This window comes from Lutra lutra, chromosome 1 (assembly GCF_902655055.1).
Source record: "Lutra lutra chromosome 1, mLutLut1.2, whole genome shotgun sequence".
NCBI classification, from domain to species: domain Eukaryota; kingdom Metazoa; phylum Chordata; class Mammalia; order Carnivora; family Mustelidae; genus Lutra; species Lutra lutra.
The window spans coordinates 60,969,764-60,994,375 of NC_062278.1; the positions used below are offsets into that span (position 1 = coordinate 60,969,764).

The 24,612-nt window shown below is 35.4% G+C and overlaps 1 protein-coding gene across 3 annotated transcripts in view; it reads right to left on the reverse strand.

Moving 5' to 3' along the window:
• CFAP44 (cilia and flagella associated protein 44) overlaps positions 1 to 24,612 on the reverse strand; it is a 166,863-nt gene that overhangs the window by 67,408 nt on the left and 74,843 nt on the right. For all 3 annotated transcript variants that reach the window (XM_047724893.1, XM_047724889.1, XM_047724890.1), the window contains 2 exons: positions 9,620 to 9,816; positions 7,649 to 7,823 (listed from right to left, as the gene is read on the reverse strand). In XM_047724893.1, the coding sequence (XP_047580849.1) occupies positions 7,649 to 7,823; positions 9,620 to 9,816 (372 nt within the window). The remainder of the gene's footprint in view (positions 1 to 7,648; positions 7,824 to 9,619; positions 9,817 to 24,612) is intronic.

The following is a 24,612-nucleotide window of genomic DNA, read 5'->3' on the forward strand; positions in this document are numbered from 1 at the left end:
TAAAAATAACCACAATGATTTTTAATGGATATATAAGGTAAAAAGATGTAAATTGTGACATCAAAAACAAAGTGTTGGAGGAGTTAAAGATAGAGCTTTAGCATGTGTTCAAAGTTAAGTTATTACCACGTTAAAATAGACTGATATATTTTATGTAAGTCTCATAGTAACCACAAAGCAAAAACCTATAATAGATACAAAAAACAAAGAGAAAGAATCCAAACATACAACATAACGAGGTCATCCAGACCAAAAAAAAAAAAATCAATAAGGAAATCTTGGACTTAAATAACAAATTAGAACAGTTGGACTTAACAAATACTTATAGACATTCCATTCAATAGTAGCAGAATGTACATTTTTAAATGCACATGGAATATTCTCCAGGATAAAGCACATTAGGCCACAAAACAAGTCTTAAGTAACTTAAAAAGCTTGAAATTATATCAAGTATCTTTTCTAACTTCAAAGGTATAAAACTAGAAATCAATTACAAGAAGGAAACTGTAAAAGAAAAAAAGAAGGAAACTGTAAAATTCATAAATATGTGGAGATTAAAAAACATGCTTTGAATAATGAATAAAGGAAAAAATCAAAACTGAAATAAAAAATAACTTGTAACAAGTAAGAAAGAAATACAACATACCTAAAACTTATAGGATGCAAGAGAGCAGTTTTAATAGGAAAGTTTATAGTGATAAATGCTTATATCAGGAAACAAAAAAAAATCTTGAACCAACTTAACCTTATACATCAATGAACTAGGGAAAAAGAGCACAAAGCACAAAGTAAGTGGAAGGAAGGAAATAACAAAAATCAAAGTAGAAATAAATGAAATAGAGACTTAAAAGATAATAGAAAAGATCAATGAAATTAAGACATGGGAATATTTTTTTTGAAAAAATAAAAACAAAATTGATAAACTTTTAATTAGACTCATAAAGAAAATAGAGAGGACTGGGTGCCTGAGTGGCTCTGTTGGTTAAGCATCTCCCTTTAGCTCAGGTCATGATTCCAGGGTCCTAGGATTGAGTCCCACATGGGGCTCCCTGCTCAGTAGGGAGCCTCTTCTCCCTCTGTCTCTGTTCCTTCTCCCTGTTCATGCTCTCTCTCTATCTCTCTCTCTCACTCTCTCTTAAATAAATAAATAAAAACTTATTTAAAAAAAGAAAGAAAATGAGAGGACTCAAATAAAATCAGAAATCAAGGAGGAGATACTACAACTGATACCACAGAAACACAAATGATCCTAAGAGACTACTATGAATAATTATATACCACCAAATTGGACTACCTAGAAGAAATGAGTAAGTTCCTAAAAATAACAACCTATGAAGTCCAAATCATGAAGAAATAGAACACATCAAATTACTAGTAAGGAGATTGAATCAGTAATCAAAAACCTCTCAACAAACAAAAGTCTAGGATCAGATTGTTTCACTGGTGAGTTATATCAAATATTTAAAGAATTAATACAAATTCTGCTCAAACTCTTCCAAAAATAACAGACGAGGGAAAATTTACAGATTGTTTTATGAGGCCAGCATTAACCTGATACCAAAATCAGACAAGAATACTACAAAAGAAGAAAAAAAATTCCAGCAATATTTTTAAAAGGAGAATACACCATGATCAAGTGAAATTTATCCTAGAAATCCTGACTTAACAATAACTGTGACCCACAATATTAAAAAATAAAATTTTAAAACCATACGGTCATCTCAATATGCATATAAAAATCATTTGATAAAAGTCAGTACCTATCCTTCATCGAAAAAAAACATTAATTTTTTTTAATAAACTAAGAACTGAAGGGAATTTCATCAACCTAATAAAGTGCTTCTAAAGGTCTGATGTCACATTTGATAATGAAAGACTGAATGTTTCTCCTCAGATTAGCAATAAGATATGGATGTTCACTCTCTCCTAGACAGTACAATGAGTCAAGAAATAAAAGACAGAGATTGGAAAGGAAGAATCTTCTTTCTCACGTAAAACATGACCATATTCAGGGCACCTGGGTGGCTCAGTGGGTTAGGGCCTCTGCCTTCGGCTCGGGTCATGGTCCCAGAGTCCTGGGATCAAGCCCCACGTCGGGCTCTCTGCTCAGCAGGGAGCCTGCTTCCTCCTCTCTCTCTCTGCCTGCCTCTCTGCCTACTTGTGATCTCTGTCTGTAAAATGAATAAATAAAATCTTTAAAAAAATAAAATAAAAAAAAAACATGACCATATTCATAAAAAAGAAAAAAAAGTGCTACTTGATCTAGTAAGTGAGCTTAGCAAGATCACTGGAATAAGGGGTGTCTGGGTGGCTCAGCTGGTTGTGTCTGCTTTCAGCTCAAGGCATGATCCCAGGATCCTAGGATCAAGCTGCACACTCAGCAAGGAGCCTGCTTCTTTCTCACATTTTCCTTGCTTGTGCACACACACACTCTCTCTCTCTCTCTCTCTCTCTCAAATAAATAAAATATTTTTTAAAAAGATCACCATGTTAAAGATAAATATAATAAAATCAGTGGAAAGAGTTCCCACTTCTAAGAAGAGGGAATAGACTTATATATTCCTATCTTCCCTGACAAATGTAAATAAAACCCCTAAACATTATATATAAAACATGAGAACATTCTGAAATGTAAAAAGAAGACCACAGACCACAAAGAACCTTGGGACCCAAGGAAGTATATGACGGTAAAATCTCTAGACTTTCTTATTGCCTCATATATCTCACATGTGGAGCTAAAGAAAATGGCCACTAGAAATACCAAAGGGTTTAGACAATAAAAGCCCAACTAAATCATGCTCTTTCTATTCTTGATCTTAGTAAGAAAGAAAACTTTTAAGATAATAAACGTTCTATTCTAGTCACACTGCATGCACACACTTGACCCAACCTCCACCCAGCCAGCAAAGGTCAAGTGGGGAGTCTATACTTTTACCACCAGCAGACTTTAACAAGGTGACACAACCCTTATAGGGATGGTGTTAAAGGAGGTGAGTTCTGGTGACCATGACCTCATCTCCAGGGTGTGATAACAAGCCTCCCTATCACAGTGCAATGGAGACACCATAGGGAACCTGGACTTCACCCTTGCCCAGTAGTAACAAGGCAATCCACCAGTCCTTGTTGAGGTGGTGTCTGAGGAAGCCTAGTGGACAGTGAAGACTTTTTAACCATCCTCCACAATATCAGTAGAAGACAACTAGAGAGCAAAGTTATTAGAGACAGCCCTAGTAGGGATCTAGAACTCCAACTGCTGACCAGCAAGTGCCCCTTCCTTCCTCAGGTGTCAACTGTGGAAAAAAATGGGTAACCTGGACTTCTATACCCATAAGATGGCATTCCCCCTTATCCTGCTCAAGTCAGAGAAAGCCAGCTAAAACTGAATATATATATATTCATATATATATATATATATATGATTCAGAGTCTCATAATACTCCAAATGTCAAGATTTCAATAAAAAATCATTTGTCATACCAAGAATCAGGATGACCTCAACTTGAATAAGAAAAGAATGATTACCAGTTTCCAAATCCAAGATGATAGAGATGTGAGAATAATATGACAATTTTAAAGCAGCCATTTATAGAGTGCTTCAACAATTAGAAAGGTGCTTGAAACAAATGGAAAAATAGAATTCAGAAAGAAATGGAAGATACAAAGAAGAACCAAATGGAAATTTTAGAGCTGTAAAGTACAGTAACCAAAATAACACTTAATGGATGGGCTCAACACCAGAATGGAGGAGACATAGAAAAGAAAAATTAATTTGAAGATAGAACAATAGAAATTATCTAATCTGAATAACAAAAAAAGACACTACAAACAAACAATATATATATATATTTTTAAATCCCACACAGAGCCTCAGAGATCTCACATTTGTGTCATTGGAATCCAAAAGGAAAGGTAAAAGAGGATAGGGCTTCAAAAAAGCTATAAGAAATAATAGCTGGAAACGTACCAAATTTCGGCAAGAGATATAGGCATACAGACTCAAAAAGTTTTATGAATCCCAAAAAGGATAAATTCAAAGATGTACCAAGATACATTATAGTCAAACTTCTGAAAACTAAGGAGGAAAAAAAAATCTTGAAAGCAGCAAGACAAAAATAACACCTTATATATAGGGGAGGGAAGCAATTTGAACAGCAGAAGATTGGTCATAAGAAACTATGGAGTCCAGCAGAAAGAAGAACAATACTTTTCACATGTTGAAAAAGAGAAATGTTGGCACAGAATTTTATGTCTAGTAAGAATATCCTTCCAGAATTAAGGAGAGATCAAGTCATTCTTAGATGAAGGAAAGCTAAGAATTTGTCACTAGCATACAACCGTAAAAGAATGGCTGAAGGAAGTTTTCTAAGCAGAAATGAAATGATAGAAGAAGGAACTTTGGAACATTAAGAAGGAAGAGATTAAAATTTTAATAGTAAAAATATTGGCAAATACATTTTACTTCTATGGTCTATGTTATGTTTTGATGATTAAAAAAACTACAACACTGTCTGATATAGTTCTAAAACATGTCTAGAGAAAATATTAATACAATTATACTATAAACAATGGAAACAAGAGGATGTGGGGGGTGTAAAGGGACTTTAGAGCAGGTAAGTTTTTTACATTTCATTCAAGCTGATAAAATGTCAACACCAGTAGACTGTGTAAGTTGTGTATACATAATGTAATAATATCTAGGGAAAATGCTTAAAAAATGCTGTACAAAGTTATACTCTCAGAATCATTATAATCATGTTGGAACTCTAAAATATTTAAGTAAACCGCAGGAAATTATGAAAAAATAAAATAGAAACAAAACAAAACAAAAAAACCCACAGAGAACATTCTCTTTGATGGCCGAGTAATATTCCATTTTATATATATACCACATCTTCTTTATTCATTCGTCTATGGACTGACATCTGGGCTCTTTCCATATTTTGCAACAATGCTGGGTGAACTAGAGGATATTATACCAAGCAAAATAAGTCAGAGAAAGAAAAATATCATATATGATTTCACTCATATGTGGAATTTAAGAAACAAAACAGATAAATATAGGGAAAGGGAAGGAAAAATAAAGTAAGATGGAAATTGAGAAGGAAGAAAACCATAAGAGATGCTGAACTCCTGGAAACTAACTGAGGGTTGCTGGAGGGAAGGTTGGTGGAGGGAAGGGATAATTGGGGGAAAGGCCTTAAGGAGAGCACATGATGAAATGTGCACTGGGTCTTATATGCAACTGATGAATCAATAAATTATACCTCTGAAACTATACAAAACTATATGGAGAACAGAAGACAAAATAAAAAATAGCAGATATAAGCCTGAAATATCAATAATTACTTGTGTAAATATATAAATAAACCCATGTGTAAATTACATAAGTGTAAATGGTCTAAATCTAAAAACTGAAGACCTGAGATTAACAGAGTGGATTAAAAAACATAACCCTACTATATACTGGTAATAAAAGACAAACTTCAAACAATAATATAGGCAGGTTAAAGTAAAAGAATGAAAACCAATATATCATTTGAATACTGAATTCTTTCTATTTAAGATCTGGAGCAAGTTGTAGATGTCCCATTGTATTTCAACATTATACTGGAAATACTAGCCAGCCTGACAAGAAAATAAGAGAAATAAAAGGCAAATGAATGGGACAAAAAATTAAACTATCCCTATTTACAGATGACAAGATTGTCTACACAGAAAATTCTAAGGAACCTACCAAAAAACTCAGAATAAAACAGTTCAGCAAGGCCACAGGATACCAGATAAACATACAAAGAAATCAATTGTATTTCTATACTAACAATGAACATGAACACATAAGATACCAAATTAAAAGCCCAATATCATTTACATTGCCAAAAAAGTGAAATAATTATGTCTAGTTCGAATAAAATATGTGTAGGACTTTTACACTAAGAACAAAACACTGATGAAAGAAATCAAAGAAGATCTAAATAAATAGAGAATCATACCATGTCCACAGATTAGAGGCTCAACATAATATGTCAAGATTTTATTCATAAATACAAACAAAAGTATTCTAAAATTTAGATAGAAAGGCAACGTAACTGGAATGGTTAAACAATTTAGGGATAAAAAAATACAGTGAGAGAAGCAATTTCAAGATCTATTACACAGCTACGGTAATCAAGGCAGTGTGTTTTCAGCAAAGGAACAGACACAGAGATCAATGGAACAGAACATGAACTTAGAATAGACACACACAAATATGCCCAGATGATTTTTCACAAAGGTGAAAATTGCAAAGCCAATTGCAAAAAAGGAGAGAGAGCCTTTTCAACAAATGTGCTGGAGCAATTGAAAATCCACGGGCAAAAAAACAAAAAGAGAAAAAAAAACACCTAACTCTAACACCTTATACAAAAGTTAACACCAAATGGATAATAGACTTAAATGTAAAAGGTAAAACTGTAAAACTTTTAGAAAAAAAAAGGAAAAAATCATTGGGGAATAGGGCTAGGCAGAGGTTCTTAGACTTGACAGCAAAAATAAGATTGATAGAAGGAAAAATTGATTAAGTGGGTTTAACAAAATTAAAACTTTTCACTCTGCAAAAGACCCTATTAAGGGAATGAAAAGACAAGCTACAGCCTGGGAGAAAATATTTGAAAACCACATAACCAACAAAGAACTAGTATCTAAAACATACAAAGAACTCTCAGAACTTAATAGCAAAATAACAAACAATCTTATTTGAACACGGGGAAAGACATGAAGAGACATTTCACCAAGCATATGTAGGTGGCAAATAAAACAAACCAAAAAAAAAAAAGTGCTTTTAAATAAAAGTACCTCATACCAGAGTTTTTAAAAGTCAACTTTAAATGATGAGAGACCTAAAGGTGAAAGCCAACACTGTAAGATAATAGAACATTAGGAAAAATAACCTGATGTTAGAATAGATAGGAATTTCTTAATATATGTTTATAAAGCTGTAAAAAAAAAAAAAAAAAAAAAGAAAGAAAGGATGAATCCCCAAGTTTTGTAGCAACATGGACAGGACTGGAAGAGATTATGCTGAGTGAAATAAGTCAAGCAGAGAGAGTCAATTATCATATGGTTTCACTTATTTGTGGAGCATAACAAATAGCATGGAGGACAAGGGGAGATGGAGAGAAGAAGGGAGTTGAGGGAAATTGGAAGGGGAGGTGAACCATGAGAGACTATGGACTCTGAAAAACGATCTGAGAATTCTGAAGGGGTGGGGGGTGGGAGGTTGGGGGCACCAGGTGGTGGGTATTGTAGAGGGCACGGATTGCATGGAGCACTGGGTGTGGTGCAAAAATAATGAATACTGTTATGCTGAAAAAAATAAAAAAATTAAAAAAAAAAAAAAAAAAGAATAGATAGGAATTTCTTATCCTTAAAAATCACTGAGTCTATTCACAAAATGGAATTCCTGGGCCCAAAACCCTAGTATGGAAGTTCCACCAAGGTATCACTACCAGATGATCTGTCTTCAATACTCCATCTCTGTTTCAGTTTCAAAGATACTTGGAAAATCATATTAAAATGAAAAAGTTTAGGTAAAGAAAGAAAAAGAAAGGGAAGCGAAAAGGAAAGGAAAGGGAAAGAAAGGAAGGAAGGAAGGAAACAAAAATGCACTCACAGTTCCTCCCATTCTTTTTTTCGTTGCTGAATCTTAAGTTGGGCCCTTTCAGCTTTTAATATAAGTTTCCTTGTTTTCTCAATTTGATTTTCCACCATAATTTCACTCAGGGTTTTAGGCCGAAACTTCTTCCCTTTTTCTATAATTGATTCTTCTGGCACACTAATGTTCCCACCTGTACAGAGAGTTAACATTTTTTTTTTCCAATCTTCTTGAAACATCAAAATGAAATTCTTAATTTTTTTAAACCTGCCATATTCTAAAAAACAGAATATAATGAATCTATAAATCACAATTTGTTTAACAACTACCATGAATTTAACCCCATAATAAGTATTTTAGAATAACAAAATAAAGAAATCTAAGTCACAGTATTTGCACTAAAGGACCTTATTGAAAAGTTGGCAAGACGAGACATATCAAATAATTAGAAAACAAGATAAATAATGAGGGGCCACTGACAGACAAACTGAGAAGTTGGGTGGGAATACTTGCGATATGGTGGGAGAAGGGAAAAACAAGCAGGTCCTATTTGACATATGTAATTTGAGATGGCATGTACTGACTGCAGTGGTCTGTGGCCATTCGAAAAATTGGTCAGAAACACACAATCAGGGGTGCCTGGGTGGCTCAGTGGGTTAAAGCCTCTGCCTTCTGCTCAGGTCATGATCCCAGGGTCCTGGGATCGAGCCCCACATCGGACTCTCTGCTCTGCGGGGAGCCTGCTTCCTCCTCTCTCTCCCTCTGCCTGCCTCTCTGCCTACTTGTGATCTCTGTCTATCAAATAAATAAATAAAATCTTAAAAAAAAAAAAAAGAAACACACAATCAAACCTATGATTCCAGAATTATACATCTACTGAGGCAATTTCTTACTTTATGTTCAAGCTACAAGAGAGATATACTTTAGATATATATTTTGGAAAAAAGTTAAATAAATAGGGGATGGTCATATAATTATAACTCATAATTTCAACTTTCATATTTCAAATATATGGGAATATGGAAAAGCAGGAGTTTAATGTGGCTTGGGTCATTTTATAAGAAAAGTATAATTCAATCTGGAATCTCTAAGAACTTGTAGAATTCAGAGAGGAGAGGAATGAATTGGTCACTCCAGTAGAAGCCTGGGTAGAAAAGTATCAGGCGTAATTAGGGAGCAGTGAGCAAGATAATAGGCTAAAAATACCAGCAGAACAGTATGAAAATGCACCATTAATAAGAAACAGAATAGGGATATACTATGGAAAGATTAAATACCAGGAAAATGATTTCAGAATTTATCTGAAAGGAGCCATTAAAGTTTTTTCAATGAAGAGGATAAGCAACATTAATGTCAGTATTGTATCATGGGCACTAGCTGTGCTGTCCTTTATTTTTGATTGGGCTCTCTGAGTCATTCCCAGAATTCTTGCCTTCCTCCTAGTCATCTGCAGTCACCCTGTGGGCAGTTACAAGAGCAGGTTGCAGCAATTAAGAGGTACTCTTTTCACACCTGAATTCTCAGCTCATCATTCTGTTTAAAGTATATGCTCTTAGAAAATAGATTGAAATGTCATCTCCTATCCCCACACCCTGGGGTAGGGTCCAAGAATCAGCAAAGAAACACTGCCTAGAAACTAGCAACTAGAGAAAGCCTAAATTTAAGAATAGGTAGATGTTGGTAGTAAGAAATTAGCAGCATCAAGTACTCTAACCCACTCAGTCACATAACCAGGGTGGGTTTTCCTTAGCAATCTGCATTAAAGAGCTGGTGTGGAACATTTGCTGGAGGAACATGGCCTCCCATTCTCAGCCATACCACACACCCCTATCATTCTTGATTATTATTCCAAAGGAATAAAGAAAGGGAGACAACACATGAAGCTCAAGCCATCAAAAAGGGTTCAAAGGTTCTGCCTACAAAAAGACAAATTCAATTTTGAAAACTTAGTAAGTAAGGATTTAAAAGCCTTCTTGTTATTTAGGCTACCTGTATCTTTCTGGCTATCTTTCCTTCCAGCTCCTTCTTTATCCAACCTCTCCAATTTGCTTGTTCTTCTGTCTGACAGACTTGTTCGCTTGGACTTGGAATACTTAGAGGGCTTCACAAGCCTATAGGAGGATATCTTGTGATCACTTTGTATGGCATGAACCACAATAGTATCACTTTCCAATGACTCACGAAATCTGAAAAAATATAACAAGTATTTGCAATAGTCACCATCTAAATCAATTATACCATTTTATAGTTTGCATGATTAATAAAATAAGACCACAATGCACTATGCTTATAAATATTATATTGTGCTAGATCCAAAATTTGACAATGCATTAACCAATATGATGTGATAGAAATTGCATAGGACTCAGTTAAAGAGCAAGTAGAATTTTCTTTCTAATGGAAACATTTAACAAACTATTATTAATCAGTATGATGCCATTGTTTTGCTAATGTATAGAAAAATGAAAAACTTTCAGGCAGACTGTAATTTAATGGTAAGTGGATCATATCAAATTCTGACAAAAAGTAATCCACCTATCTATTACGTCATATGAGATATCTCGTGTGTGTGTGTGTGTGTGTGTGTGTGTGTGTCTCATATATGTTACCCTTTTGCCTCTACAAAAAATATTAAACTCAGGAATTTATATTATTAGTTAGTTCGCTTTTCTTTTACAACCCACAGGAATTTATTCTTTATCAATTAATGGTTAATTGTTGTTATTTTGGGGGGGGGGACTCGTTCATAATTATTCCCCATTCTTTAATTTTAGAATTTAACTTACTTATGTATATAGCAATTATTCCTAGTTTATCTGCCTTTCTTACTTTTTAAATCCAATCCTTTGAAATCTATTTCTTCTTTTAAAATGGTTATTTCTAATTTTCCCTTTTCTCTTATAGCATAGTATCTTTCTCATCACTATAAAACTTATTCTTTTTATCTTCCTACCTGCTGGAGTTTTACTCTAAATTTTATCCTTCCCATAAAACACAGAAGACATGAAGGAAAATATGGATAGTTTTGGTCCCATCAAAATTTAAAACTTCTGCATAGTTAGAAAAATGTGAGCAAAGTTTAAGGCAAATGGTAGAGTACAAGAAAGCATTTCCAATATGTATAATTTAAAAATGCTTACAGGAATAATAAATAAAACTAAGGGAGAAAATAGAACTCAAGGGAAAATGAACAAGGAATCTTTCTCAGAAGATTAAATATAAATGAACTATAAATGTACAAAAAGAAATACTCTGAAGAGTAATTCTCAGAAGAATATCAATGAACTACAGACATATGAAAAGAAGTGGTTAACTTCACCAATAATCAGAAAAAAAAGCAAATTATTCTTTAAGCAAGAGTTATCTCATTTGGTTTATTAGGATGGTGGAGATGAAAACACTGGTAGTATCCAGTGTTACCCAGTGGTACAACTTTATTCTCTCCCCCATTCCAATCAGATAGTGAGGCAACTTATTTCCTTCCATATGTTTAATGAAGACACAAAGCTGAGAACAGTACATCCTGGACAGGGCGGGAAAGCAGAGAATTAAGGAAGCATGTACTTGAAGGCAAGAAGATTGGGAAAGAGGTTCCACCTGACAAGGGGGTTATGCACAAATTGAGTCCTAGAGTTGTGGGTACATATTCCCTGCTTCTGACAGCTTCTGGGGTGATATAAGGTCCCAAAGATAATGACTGCATGTGTGTTTGATCCTGGGAACAGAGGCTCCTGGCCTTACCAAAAACTACCTGCTCCAGCATAGTACAGGAACCATAGACTCAAACAAATGAAAGCAAAAGGCAGGCTGGGACAATGAGCCTCACCAGTTTAAGACTCATATTTGCCATATATATATACATTCACAAATAAACTAGTTAAAAATAGGATATATTATGTTGAAGGTTCTTCCTGAGAACTTCTTAGCTACTTTCATCTCTTGGCAGTCATCTAGATATAATTTCAAGATTCAAACATTCAGGTATTAATATGAAGTAACAAGTGCCATGAATCACAGAGCAGGGTACCAGAGAGGAAACTGCTGTATAGGGAGAGATCTCTGAAAATCTCTCTTCCAGGCTTCACATGATTATTCCTCACTGTATGCATGTGATGAGTCCACCTGAAGCTGGGGAAAGAATCACCAAAAGAGAACAGGCAGAATAATCCCCAGGCCTCACACAGGTTGGAATAGCTTGTGTTCTCACAAGCCCCATGATAAATAGAACATAGGATACAGTATACAAAAGGATTTTATCTTAGCAGTGAGGAAAAATAAGCTCTAAAGGCTGCCTAGACTTAATCTGCCTAACACAGATTAAAAACAAGACTCAAAAACTAAGATTATTTCCAAGACACTTAACTGAATCCCAAAATAAGACTCAAGAATATTTAAAAGTGACAAAAGCCCAGCACCCACAATGTGACATTCATGTCTGACATCCAGTCAAAATTTTTTAGGAAGGCAAAGAAGCAGAAAAATATAACCCAAAATAAAGAAAAATTTTTCAACCAACAGAAATAGACCCAGAAAACACAGATGATATAACTAGCAGACAAGCACATTAAAGCAGTTATTATAATATATTTTATATTTTCAGGAAATAGAGAAAAGCATGAGCACATTAAAGTGAACAAAATCCTTACTTATGACACTAGAAAATCAATAAATAATGATTAATAAATTCATATAAATACATTGTTTAGTTATAACCACTAGAAGAAATTAAAAGTGGAATCTCTTTAAGATCTATCAAATTTATGGATTAAAATACTCAGTATTTATTTTTAAAATCTATTATACCAAAGTTGATCTACAGAGTCAGTGTAATTCCAGTCAAAATCTTAACAGGTATTTTGATGAAAATTGACAAGTTGCAAAGGACCTATGTAATACTGAAGATGAAGAACAAAGAGGATTTACAATATCAGATGTTAAGAACAATTAAAAATAGTGTTATACTAGCACAAAGACAGGCCAATGGAATAGTATGAAGAGTTCAGAAATGAATATATATAAATATATAGTATTTTATATGTATATAAAATATTTATATATAAATATATGTATATAAAATATTTATATATAAATATATGTATATAACATACATATATTATGTATATATCATACATATACACAAACATACATATGTACATACATATATATGTATATATGTAAATATATAGTTACTTCATTTATGACAAACCTATCACTATAATCTAATGAGGAAAGGATGGTCTTTTCAACAAATGATATTGTCAATTGAATATCCATTGAGAAACAAATGACATCTCCATCTTACACCATCCCAAAAAAAATCAATACAGATAATGACCCCTGCTTGTGCTCTCTCACTCTCTCTGTGTCAAATAAATAAAATCTTTAAAAAAAATAGCTTTTGAATAATACACAGAATTATTTCATGAACTGGAAATAGGCACAGATTCCTTAATTACAGCATAAAAACATGAACCATAAAAGAGAAATATTGATAAAATTAACTTTAATAAAGTTAAAAACTTCTACTCAAAAAAAGACACCATTAAGAGAATGAAAACAAAGTCACAGATTAGAGCAAGATATTTTACATGCATACAAAAACACACATGCATCATATATATACATGTATCACAAATACATGTGTCATATATCTACAAAAGATTCCTATCTAGAGGAGAGGCAAGATGGCAGAGGATTAGGAGACTTAAATTTTGGTCCCAGGAATTCAGCTAGATAGTTATCAAACCATTCTGAACACCTACAAACTCAACAGGAGATCAAAGAAAAGAATAGCAGCAATTCTAGGAACAGAAAAGCGACCACTTTCTGGAAGATAGGACTTGCAGAGAAGTGAATCCGAGATGATATACGGGAAGATAGACTGCAGTGGGAGGGGCCAGCTCCCTGCAAGCTGTAGAGCAGCAGAGCACAAAATTGGAACTTTGAGAAATCTGCTCCACTGAGGGACATTGATCCAGAAGCTAAGTGGGGGTGGAGCCTTCATGGGAACAGTGTGGTCTCAGGTCCCTCAGGGTCACAGAAAGACGGGGGTGCCTGAGTGCATCAGAGTCCCAGGTATCGGAGAGGGGAGAACAGCTGGAGAGATGGAGCTGAGGAATGGGCTCTCAGGTTGGGGTTACCTTAAACCATGATCCAAGGCACAGTCGGGCCACCTCTCTTATGGCAGAGACCCAACAAGTGGCAGATCCAGAGAGACTCACCTTCTTCCTCAGGGAGGGACAGCATGGGAGTGCATGGCAGGAATCTACTGGGTTTGGAGACTCTGAGCAGAGCAGGATGCCAGAGATAGAAATGATTGTTCACAGACCAGTGAGTACAGAGTGCAGCCAGAGAGCAGGGAGACAGGAGGGATTCACTGCTTTTCTCTGAGGGTGCACTGAAGAGGGAGGCCAAGCTCTCAGCTCCTATGGGAGGAGACTGTGAGGCTGCTATTTTCATTCCCGTCCTCCAAAGCTATATGGAAAGCATTCAGGGAACAAAATCACCTGAAAGTGAACCTGAGCAGATAATTGCCTGGCCACTGTAAAGGGCAGTATAATTCTGCCTGGGGCAAAGACATTTGAGAATCACTGCAACAGGCCCCTCCCCCAGAAGATCAGCAAGAACATCCAGCCAAGAAGAAGTTCACAAATCAATGAGAACCATGGAACTCCAGAGATAGGGGAATGTAGCATGTAGAATTCATGGTTTTTTTCCATGATTCTTTGGTCTTTCAAAGTTAAACTTTTTAAATTTTATTTTTTCCTTATTCTATTTTTAAAATTTTTCTTCTCTCCTAATTTAACCTTAACTATTTTATCTTATCTATACCTTTTTAAAAATCTTTTTAAAATTTTTATTGTTATCATCACATTCTATCCCTTCATCGTATTTAATCTTATTTTTTGTATACATATAAGTTTTTCTTTCCTTAAAATTTTTGGATACAATTTCATCTAACAGATCAAAATGTACCCTAAATCTAGCGTAAGGCTTTGTTCTAGTCTCCAGCCTGATAAGATTCTCTCCTTTTTTCTATTTTTTCCTTTTGTCTTTTTTCAACCAACTTCTTTTCAATTCCTCTTATAGAATCTTTTTTAAATTTTCACCTTTACAGTCATATTCCATCCCTTCATCATGCTTACCCTTATTTTTGTGTATATATGTGTGTGTGTGTGTGTGAGATATATATAGAGATATATATATAGATATATATAGAGATATCTATATATATATTCTTCTTTCTTTAAAATTTGGGGAGGCAGTTTCTTCTAACACACCAAAATATACCTAAATCAAGTGTGTAGCTCTGTTCTAATCATATATATACATATATATGTATGTATATATATTTATGGTATATATAATAATTTTATATATGTATATTTTATATATAATTCATTATATTGTACTATATATTATATATATATATTTTATACATGTATATTATATGTAAATACAAAATATATATTATATATATATATTTTTTTCCTTTCTCCTTTCTTCTCCCCCTGGTTTTGGGTCTTTTCTGATTTGGTAAGTGTCTATTTTTCTGGGGTCATTGCTATCTTTTAGTAATTTGTTCTCTCATTCATCTAACTCTTATCTGGATAAAATGACAAAGTGGAAAAACTTACCTCAAAAAAAAGAACAAGAGGCAGTACTAACAGCTAGGGACTTAATCAATACAGACATTAGTAAGATATCAGAACCAGAGTTCAGAATGAAGATTATCAAGATGTTAGCTGGGCTTGAAAAAAGCATAGAAGATACTAGAGAATCCCTTTCTGAAGAAATAAAAGCCCTTTCTGGAGAAATAAAAGAACTAAAATCTAAACAAGTTGAAATCAAAAAGCTATTAATGACATGCAATCAGAAATGGAGGCTCTTGCTGCTAGAATAAACGAGGCAGAAGAGAGAATTATGATATAGAAGACCAAATGATGGAGAATAAGGAAGCTGAGAAAAAGAGAGATAAACAACTACTGGACCATGAGGGGAGAATTTGAGAGATAAATGATACCATAAGATGAAACAATATTAGAATAATTGGGATCCCAGAAGAAGAAGAAAGAGAAAGAAGGGCAGAAGGTATATTGGAGCAAATTATAGCAGAGAATTTCCCTCATTTGGGGAAGGGAACAAGCATCAAAATCCAGGAGGCACAGAGATACCCCCTCAAAATCAATAAAATAGGTAAATATCCCATCATCTAATAATAAACTTAGAAGTCTCAGTGACAAAGAGAAAATCCTGAAAGCAGCTCTGAACAAGAGGTCTATAACATATAACAGCAGAAATATTAGGTTGGCAATAGACCTATCCACAAAGACCTGAGAGGCCAGGAAGGACTGGCACAATATATTCAGAGCAATAAATGAGAAAAATATGCAGCCAAGAATACTATACCCAGCTAGGCTGTGATTGAAAATAGAAGGAGAAATAAAAAACTTCCAAGACAAACAAAAACTAAAAGAATTTGCAAACACCAAACCAGCCTTACAGGAAATTTTTAAAGGGGTCCTCTAAGCAAAGAGAAAGCTTAAAAGTAACAGACCAGAAAGGATCAGAGACAATATACAGTCACAATCACCTTACAGACAAAACAATGACACTAAATTCATACCTTTCAATCATTACTCTGAATGTAAATGTGCTAAATGTCCCAATCAAAAGACACAGGGTGTCAGAATGGATAAAAATACAAGACCCATCGATATGCTGTCAATTGAATGAAGAAATGAATGAATGAAGAAAATCATTTTAGACCCAAAACACCTCCAGATTTAAAGTGAAGAAGTGGTAAACAATTTACCATGCTAATGGACATCAAAAGAAAGCTGGGGTGGCAATCCTTATATCAGACAAATTAGATTTTAAGCCAAAGACTATAATAAGAGATGAGGAAGGACACTATGTCATACTTAAAGGGTCTATCCAAAAAGAAGATCTAACAATTTTAAATATCTCTGCCCCTAAACGAGGAGCAGCCAATTATATAAACCAATTATTAACAAAATCAAAGAAACACATTGACAATAATACAATAGTAGGGAACTTTAACACCCCCAACCATCACTGAAATAGACAGATGATCCAAGCAAAAGATCAACAAGGAAATAAAGCCTTTAAATGACATACTGGACCAGATGGACATCACATCACAGATATATTCAGAACCTTCAATCCAAAAATAACAGAATACACATTCTTCTCTGGTGCACATGGAACATTCTCCAGAATAGATCATATCCTGGGTCACAAATCAGGTGTCAACTGGTACCAAAAGATTGTGATCATGCCCTGCATATTTTCAGACCACAGTGTTCTGAAGCTAGAACTGAATCACAAGAGGAAAGTTGGAAAGAACTCAAACACATGGAGGTTAAAGAGCATCCTACTACAGAATGAATGGGTCAACCAGGAAATTAAAGAAGAATTGAAAAAAAATCATGGAAACAAAAGAAAATGAAAACACAACTGTTCTTTGGGACACAACAAAGGCAGTCCTGAGAGGAACATATATAGGAATACAAGCCTACCTCAAGAAACAAGAAAGGTCTCAAATACACAACCTAATCCTATACCTAAAGGAGCTGGGGAAAGAACAGCAAAGAAAGCCTAAACCCCACAGGAGAAGAGAAATAATAAAGATCAAGGCAGAAACCAATTAAATAGAAACCAAAACAACCTAGAACAGATCAGCGAAAGTAGGAGCTGGTTCTTTGAAAGAATTAATAAGATTGATAAACTCCTGGCCAGACTTATCCAAAAGAAAAGAGAAAGGACCCAAATTAATAAAATCATGAATGAAAGAAGAGAGATCACAACCAACACCAAAGAAATACAAACAATTATAAAGAACACTTTGTGAGCAGCTATACACCAGCAAATTTAACAGTCTGGAAGAAATGGATGCATTCCTAGAGACATATAAACTACCAAAACTGAACCGGGAAGAAAAAAAGACCTGAACATATGCATAACCAGGAAGGAAATTGAAGCGGTCATCAAAAATCTCCCAACAAACAAGAGCCCAGGGCCAGATGGCTTCCTAAGGGAATTCTACCAACCATTTAAAGAAGAATTAATTCCTATTCTCCTGAAACTGTTCCAAAAATTAGAAATGGAAGGGAAACTTCCAAATTCATTTGATGAGGCCAGCATTACCTTGATCCCAAAATCAAAGACCCATCAAAGAGAACGACCGACCAATATACCTGATGAACACAGATGCAAAAATTCTCAACAAAATACTTGCCAATAGGATCCAAAGGTACATTAAAAGGATTATTCACCACAACCAAGTGGGATTTATTCCTGGACTGCAAGGTTGGTTCAACATCCGCAAATCAATGTGATACAATACATTAATAATAGAAAGAACAAGAACTATATGATACTCTCAATAGATGCTGAAAAAGCAATTGACAAAGTACTGCATCTTTCTTGATCAAAACCCTTCACAGTGTATGGATATGGGGTACATACCTCAATGTCATCAAAGCCATCTTTGAAAAACCCACAGTGAATATCATCCTCAGTGGGGAAAAACTGAGAGCTTTTCCCCTAAGGTCAGGAATATGGCAGGACTGTCCACTATTCCCACTGCTATTCAACATAGTACTAGAAGTCCTAGCCTCACCAATCAGACAACGAAAAGAAATAAAAGGCATCTGAATCAGCAAGGAAGAAGTCAAACTCTCACTCTTTGCAGATGATATGATACTATATGTGGAAAACTTAAAAGACTCCACTCCAAAACTGCTAGAACTCATACGGGAATTCAGTAAAGTGTCAGGATATAAAATCAATGCACAGAAATCAGTTGCATTTCTATACACCAACAGCAAGACAGATGAAAGAGAAATTAAGGAGTCAATCCCATTTACAATTGCATCCAGAACCATAGGATACCTAGGAATAAACCTAACCAAAGAGGCAAAGAATCTGTATTCAGAAAACTAGAAAGTACTCATGAAAGAAATGGAGGAAGACAAAGAAATGGAAAAACCTTCCATGCTCATGGACTGGAAGAACAAATATTGTGAAAATGACTATGCTACCTAGAGCAATCTACACTTTTAATGCAATCTCTATCAAAATACCATCAACATTTTTCAAAGAAATGGAGCAAATAATCCTAAAATTTATATGGAACCAGAAAAGACCCCAAATAGCCAGAGGAATGTCAGAAAAGAAAGCCAAAGTTGGCAGCATCACAATTCCGGACTTCAAACTCTATTACAAAGCTGTCATCATCAAGAAAGTATGGTACTGGCACAAAAACAGACACATAGACCAATGAAACAGAATAGAGAGCACAGAAATGGAACCTCAACTCTTATGGCTAACTAATCTTCAACAAAGCAGGAAACAATGTCCAATGGAAAACAGATAGTGTCTTCAACAAATGGTGTTGGGAAAATTGGACAGCCACATGCAGAAGAATAAAACTGGACCATTTCCTTACACCACACACAAAAATAGACTCCAAATGGATGAAAGGCCTCAATGTGAGATAGGAAATCCATCAAATCCTTGAGGAGAACACAGGCAGCAACCTCTTCGACCTCAGCTGCAACAACGTCTTCCTAGAAACATCACCAAAGGCAAGGGAAGCAAGGGCAAAAATGAACTATTGGGACTTCATCAAGATCAAAAGCTTTTGCACAGCAAAGCACATAGTCAACAAAACCAAAAGACAACTGACAGAATGGGAAAAGATATTTGCAAATGACATATCAGATAAAGAGCTAGTATCCAAAATCTATAAAGAACTTAGCAAACTCAACACCCGAAGAACAAAAAACCCAATCAAGAAATGGGCAGAAAAATTATCAAGACAGGAAACAACGTGTGTTGGAGAGGATGTGGAGAAAGGGGAACCCTCTTACACTGTTGGTGGGAATGCAAGCTGGTGCAGCCACTTTGGAGAAGAGTGTGGAGATTCCTCAAGAAATTAAAAATAGAGCTTCCCTATGACCCAGCAATTGCACTACTGGGTATTTACCCCAAAGATACAGATATAGTGAAAAGAAGGGCCATCTGTACCCCAATGTTTATAGCAACAATGGCCACGGTCGCCAAACTGTGGAAAGAACCAAGATGCCCTTCAATGGACGAATGGATAAGGAAGATGTGGTCCATATACTCTATGGAGTATTATGCCTCCATCAGAAAGGATGAATACCCAACTTTTGTAGCAACATGGATGGGACTGGAAGAGATTATGCTGAGTGAAATAAGTCAAGCAGAGAGAGTCAATTATCATATGGTTTCACTTATTTGTGGAGCATAACAAATAACATGGAGGACATGGGGAGATGGAGAAGAGAAAGGAGTTGAGGGAAATTGGAAGGGGAGATGAACCATGAGAGACTATGGACTCTGAAAAACAACCTGAGGGTTTTGAAGGGGCAGGGGGTGGGAGATTGGGGGAGTCAGGTGGTGGGTATTAAGGAGGGCACGTATTGCATGGAGCACTGGGTATGGTGCAGAAACAATGAATACTGTTATGCTGAAAAGAAATTTTAAAAAAAGAAGAAGAAGAAGAAATGGGCAGAAGACATGAACAGACATTTCTGAAAAGAAGACATCCAAATGGCCAACAGACACATGAAAAAGTGTTCAACATCACTGGACATCAGGGAATTACAAATCAAAACCACAATGAGATACCACCTCACACCAGTCAGAATGGCTAAAATTATCCAGTCAGGAAATGACAGGTGTTGGCTTGGATGCAGAGAAAGGTGAACTCTTCTCCACTGTTGGTGACAGTGTAAGCTGGTACAGCCACTCTGGAAAACAGTATGGAGGTTCCTCATACAGTTGAGAATAGAGCTACCCTACAACCCAGCAATTACCCTCTTTGGTGTTTACCCTAAAGATACAAACATAGTAATCTGAAGGGGCATATGCACCCAAGTGTTTATAGCAGCAATGTCCACAATAGCTAAACTGTGGAAAGAACCTAGATGTCCATCAACAGATGAATGGATAAAGAAGAGGTGGTATACTTATACAATGGAATACTATGCAGCCATCAAAATGAATGAAATCTTGCCATTTACAACAACATAGATGTTACTAGAGGGTATCATGCTAAGCGAAATAAGTCAGTCAGAGAAAGACAATTATCATATGATCTCTCTGATATGAGGAATTTGAGAATAGGTCAGGGATTCATAGGGGGAATGGAGGGAAAAATGAAACAAGATAGGACAATGGAGGGAGACAAACTATAAAAGATTCTTAATCTCAGGAAACAAACTGAGGGCTGCTGGGCCAGAGGGGAGGGATGGGGTGGCTGGTTTATGGACATTGAGGAGGGTATGTGCTATGGTGAGTGCTGTGAATTGTGTAAGACTAATGATTCACAGACCTATACCCCTGGGGAAATAATACATTATATGTTAATTAAAAAAAGAATGAATGAATGAATGAAAAAGAAGGAGGAGGAGGAGAAAAGATTCCTATCTCGAAGATATGAATAATTCTTACAACCCAATTTTTTTTTAATTTTTTTTTTTTATTTGACAGAGAGAGATCACAAGTAGATGGAGAGGCAGGCAGAGAGAGAGAGAGGGAAGCAGGCTCCCTGCTGAGCAGAGAGCCCGATGCGGGACTCGATCCCAGGACCCTGAGATCATGACCTGAGCCGAAGGCAGCGGCTTAACCCACTGAGCCACCCAGGCGCCCCAATTTTATTTTTTATAAACATATATTTTTATCCCCAGGGGTACAGGTCTGCGAATCGCCAGGTTTACACACTTCACAGCACTCACCATAGCACATACCCTCCCCAATATACATAACCCCACCCCCCCAACCCCCCTCCCCCCAATTACAACCCAATTTTTAAAATGAACAAAAAACTTGAACCCCTAGAAAAGAGAATACACAAATAACAAATAAATATAAGAAAACAATCTAAAATCACCACTCATCAGTGAAATACCAACTTAAATCACACTGAGATACTACTATAGAATGGCTAAAATTCAAAGAAATGACAATATCAAATTACAAGCATGAGTGTTATGGGTTGAATTTTATCCACCCAGAAAGAGATTTTGAAATCTCCCAGTATCTCAAAGTGTGACCTTACATGGAAATAGGGTCTTGACAGAATAATCAAGTTAAAATGAGATTAGAACAGTCCTAATCCAACATTACTGGTGTGTTTATAAAAAGTGGAAACTTGGGCATGCTCAGAGAGAAGATTATGTGAAAAAACACAGAGAGAACACCACTTGAAGGCAGAAGATTTAGAATAATTCATCTATGGAAGGAAAACTAAAGATTGCTGGCAAAACACTAGAAGCTCAGAGAGGCATGGAGCAGATTCTCCCTCCCAGGTCTCTGAGGAAACTATTAAATAGCATTTTTCATGGAATTAGAACAAGTAATCCTAAAACTTATAGGAAACCACAAAGACATTTGTTGAGAAAAAAACAACAGAGCTGGATGTAGAACAATCCCAGATTTTATGATATGGTACAAAACTATGGTAATTAAAACAATATGGTCCTGGCACAAAAGTAGACACATAGATCAACAGAACAGAATGGAAAGCCCAGAAATAAACCCATGCTTATATGGTCAATTAATCTACAACAAAGGAAACAAGAATACACATGGGAAAGACAGTCTGTTCAACAAATGGTGCTGGGAAAACTAGATAGCTACATGTAAAAGAATGAAAATGAAACATTTTTTTAACATCATACACAAAAATAAACTCAAAATGGATTACAGACCTAAATGTGAGACCTAAAACCATAAAACTCCTGAAAGAAAATATAGGCAGTAATCTCTTAGATATCCACCATTAACAACATATATATGGATAAGTCTCTTCAGGCAAGGGAAACAAAAGCAAAAGTAAATTGTTCGGACTACACCAAAATAAAAAGCTTTTGCACAGCAAAAGAAACCATCAACAAAACATAAAGGTAACCCAATGAATGAGAGAAGACATCTGCACATAATATATCCATGGAGTCAACATCCAAAACATATAAGGAACTTATACAACACCGAAAAACCCCAAACAATTCAATTTTTCAAGGGCAAAGGATAGGAGACCTGGCTCACTCAGTTAGTAGAGCATGTGACTCTTGATCTCAGGGTCATCAGTTCAAGACCTAAGCTGGGCATAGAGCTTACTTCAAAAAAAATTTTTTTTAAATGGACAGAGGACCTGAACAGACATTTTCTCAAAGAAGACATACAGATGGCCAATAGCCACATGAAAAGATGCTCAACATCACTAATCACCAGGGAAATACAAATCAAAACCACAATGAAATATCACCTCACATCTGTCAGAATGGCTAGCATCAAAATAAATGAATAAATAACAAGTGCTGGTGAGGATGTGGGGGAAAAAAGGGACCTTCATACCCTGTTGGTGGGAATGTAAGTTGGTACAACTAGTGTGGAAAACAGTATGGAGGTTCATCAAAAAATGAACAATAGAAATACCATATGACCCAGTAATTCCAATACTGGCTATTTACCCAACGAAAACAAAAAAACTAATTTGAAGATACATGCACCCCAAGGCTTATTACTGTATTATTTACAATAGCCAAGATATGGAAGCAACCCAAGATATTACTTAAAAAGGAAAAAAGAGATTAACACACTTTCAATTACAAAATAAATAAGTCATGGAATTGAATAGTAAAGCACAGAGAATATAGTCAATAACATGGTAATAGTATATGGTGACTATACTTATTGTGGTGAGTACTAAGTAATGCACAGAATTGTTGAATCAATAGGTTGTACACCTGAAACTAATATATGTCAATTATACTTCAATATAAATAAATAAAAACATATCTTGCCTCAAAAAAAAGTAACAAACACAAAAAAACCCACCCCTCAACCAATGCTTTGATTTTGTACTTCCAGCCTCCAGAAGTTTTGTCTGTTATTTTAAGCCAACCATGTACTTTACTTTGTTATGGAAGCCCTGGGAAGCTAATACAATGGATACACTGATGGTCATGGTATAAATTGGTTGAACGATTTTGGAAACACACTGTTTGGCAGTGTCTAGTAAAGTCAAACATGCATACAATCTATGACCCAGCATTTCCACTCCTGATTATAAAGCAAACAAATAAGTTCTTATGTCCACCAAAAAACATGCACAAGAATGATCATAGCAGCACTATTATAGCCAAAAAATAGAAACAACTGAAATACCCATCAACAGTAGAGTGAATAAATAAAACATGGCATAAACATAGAAAACGATAACAAAACAATGAAAAAGAATAAACTACTGCTACCTGCAACAATGTAGATAATCTTGGGCCAATGCTAAGTAAAAGAAGCCAAATATAAAAAAGTTCATACTACAACATTCAATTTGTTTGATGAAATTCATGGACAAAATTGTGATAAACATTCATCTCTGGAGAGTTGATACTTACTGGAAGGGGCCACAAGGAAACTTTTTGGAGTGCTATATATGTTCTTAATCTGGGTAGTGGTGATACATAATTATAAAAATTTATCAAGTTGTTCAGTTAAAATTTATGCACTTTACTGAATGTAAATTGCATCTCAAAAAGGCAAAAAAAAAAAAAAAGACAATTTCCTCATGGGGAGTCCTATTGGTAGATGAGAGAGATTGGACAGAAAGTTGTCTTTCATTATAAGTCTTTTGATTCTAGCTTATTTTTTTATTTTTTAAAGATGTATATGCTCAAGTGTACCTGTGTAGCTCAGTCATTTAGTGTCTGCCTTCAGCTCAGGTCATGATCCCAGGGTTCTGGGATAGAGCCCCCATCATTGGCTCCCAGCTCAGTGGGAAGCCTGCTTCTCCCTCTCCCACTCCCCTTGCTTGTGTTCCCTCTCTCCCTGTCTCTCTCTCTCTGTCAAATAAATAAATAAAATCTTTTAAAAAAAAGATGTACATGCTCATGTGCTAACTAGATATAAAATAAATGACTTGCCAA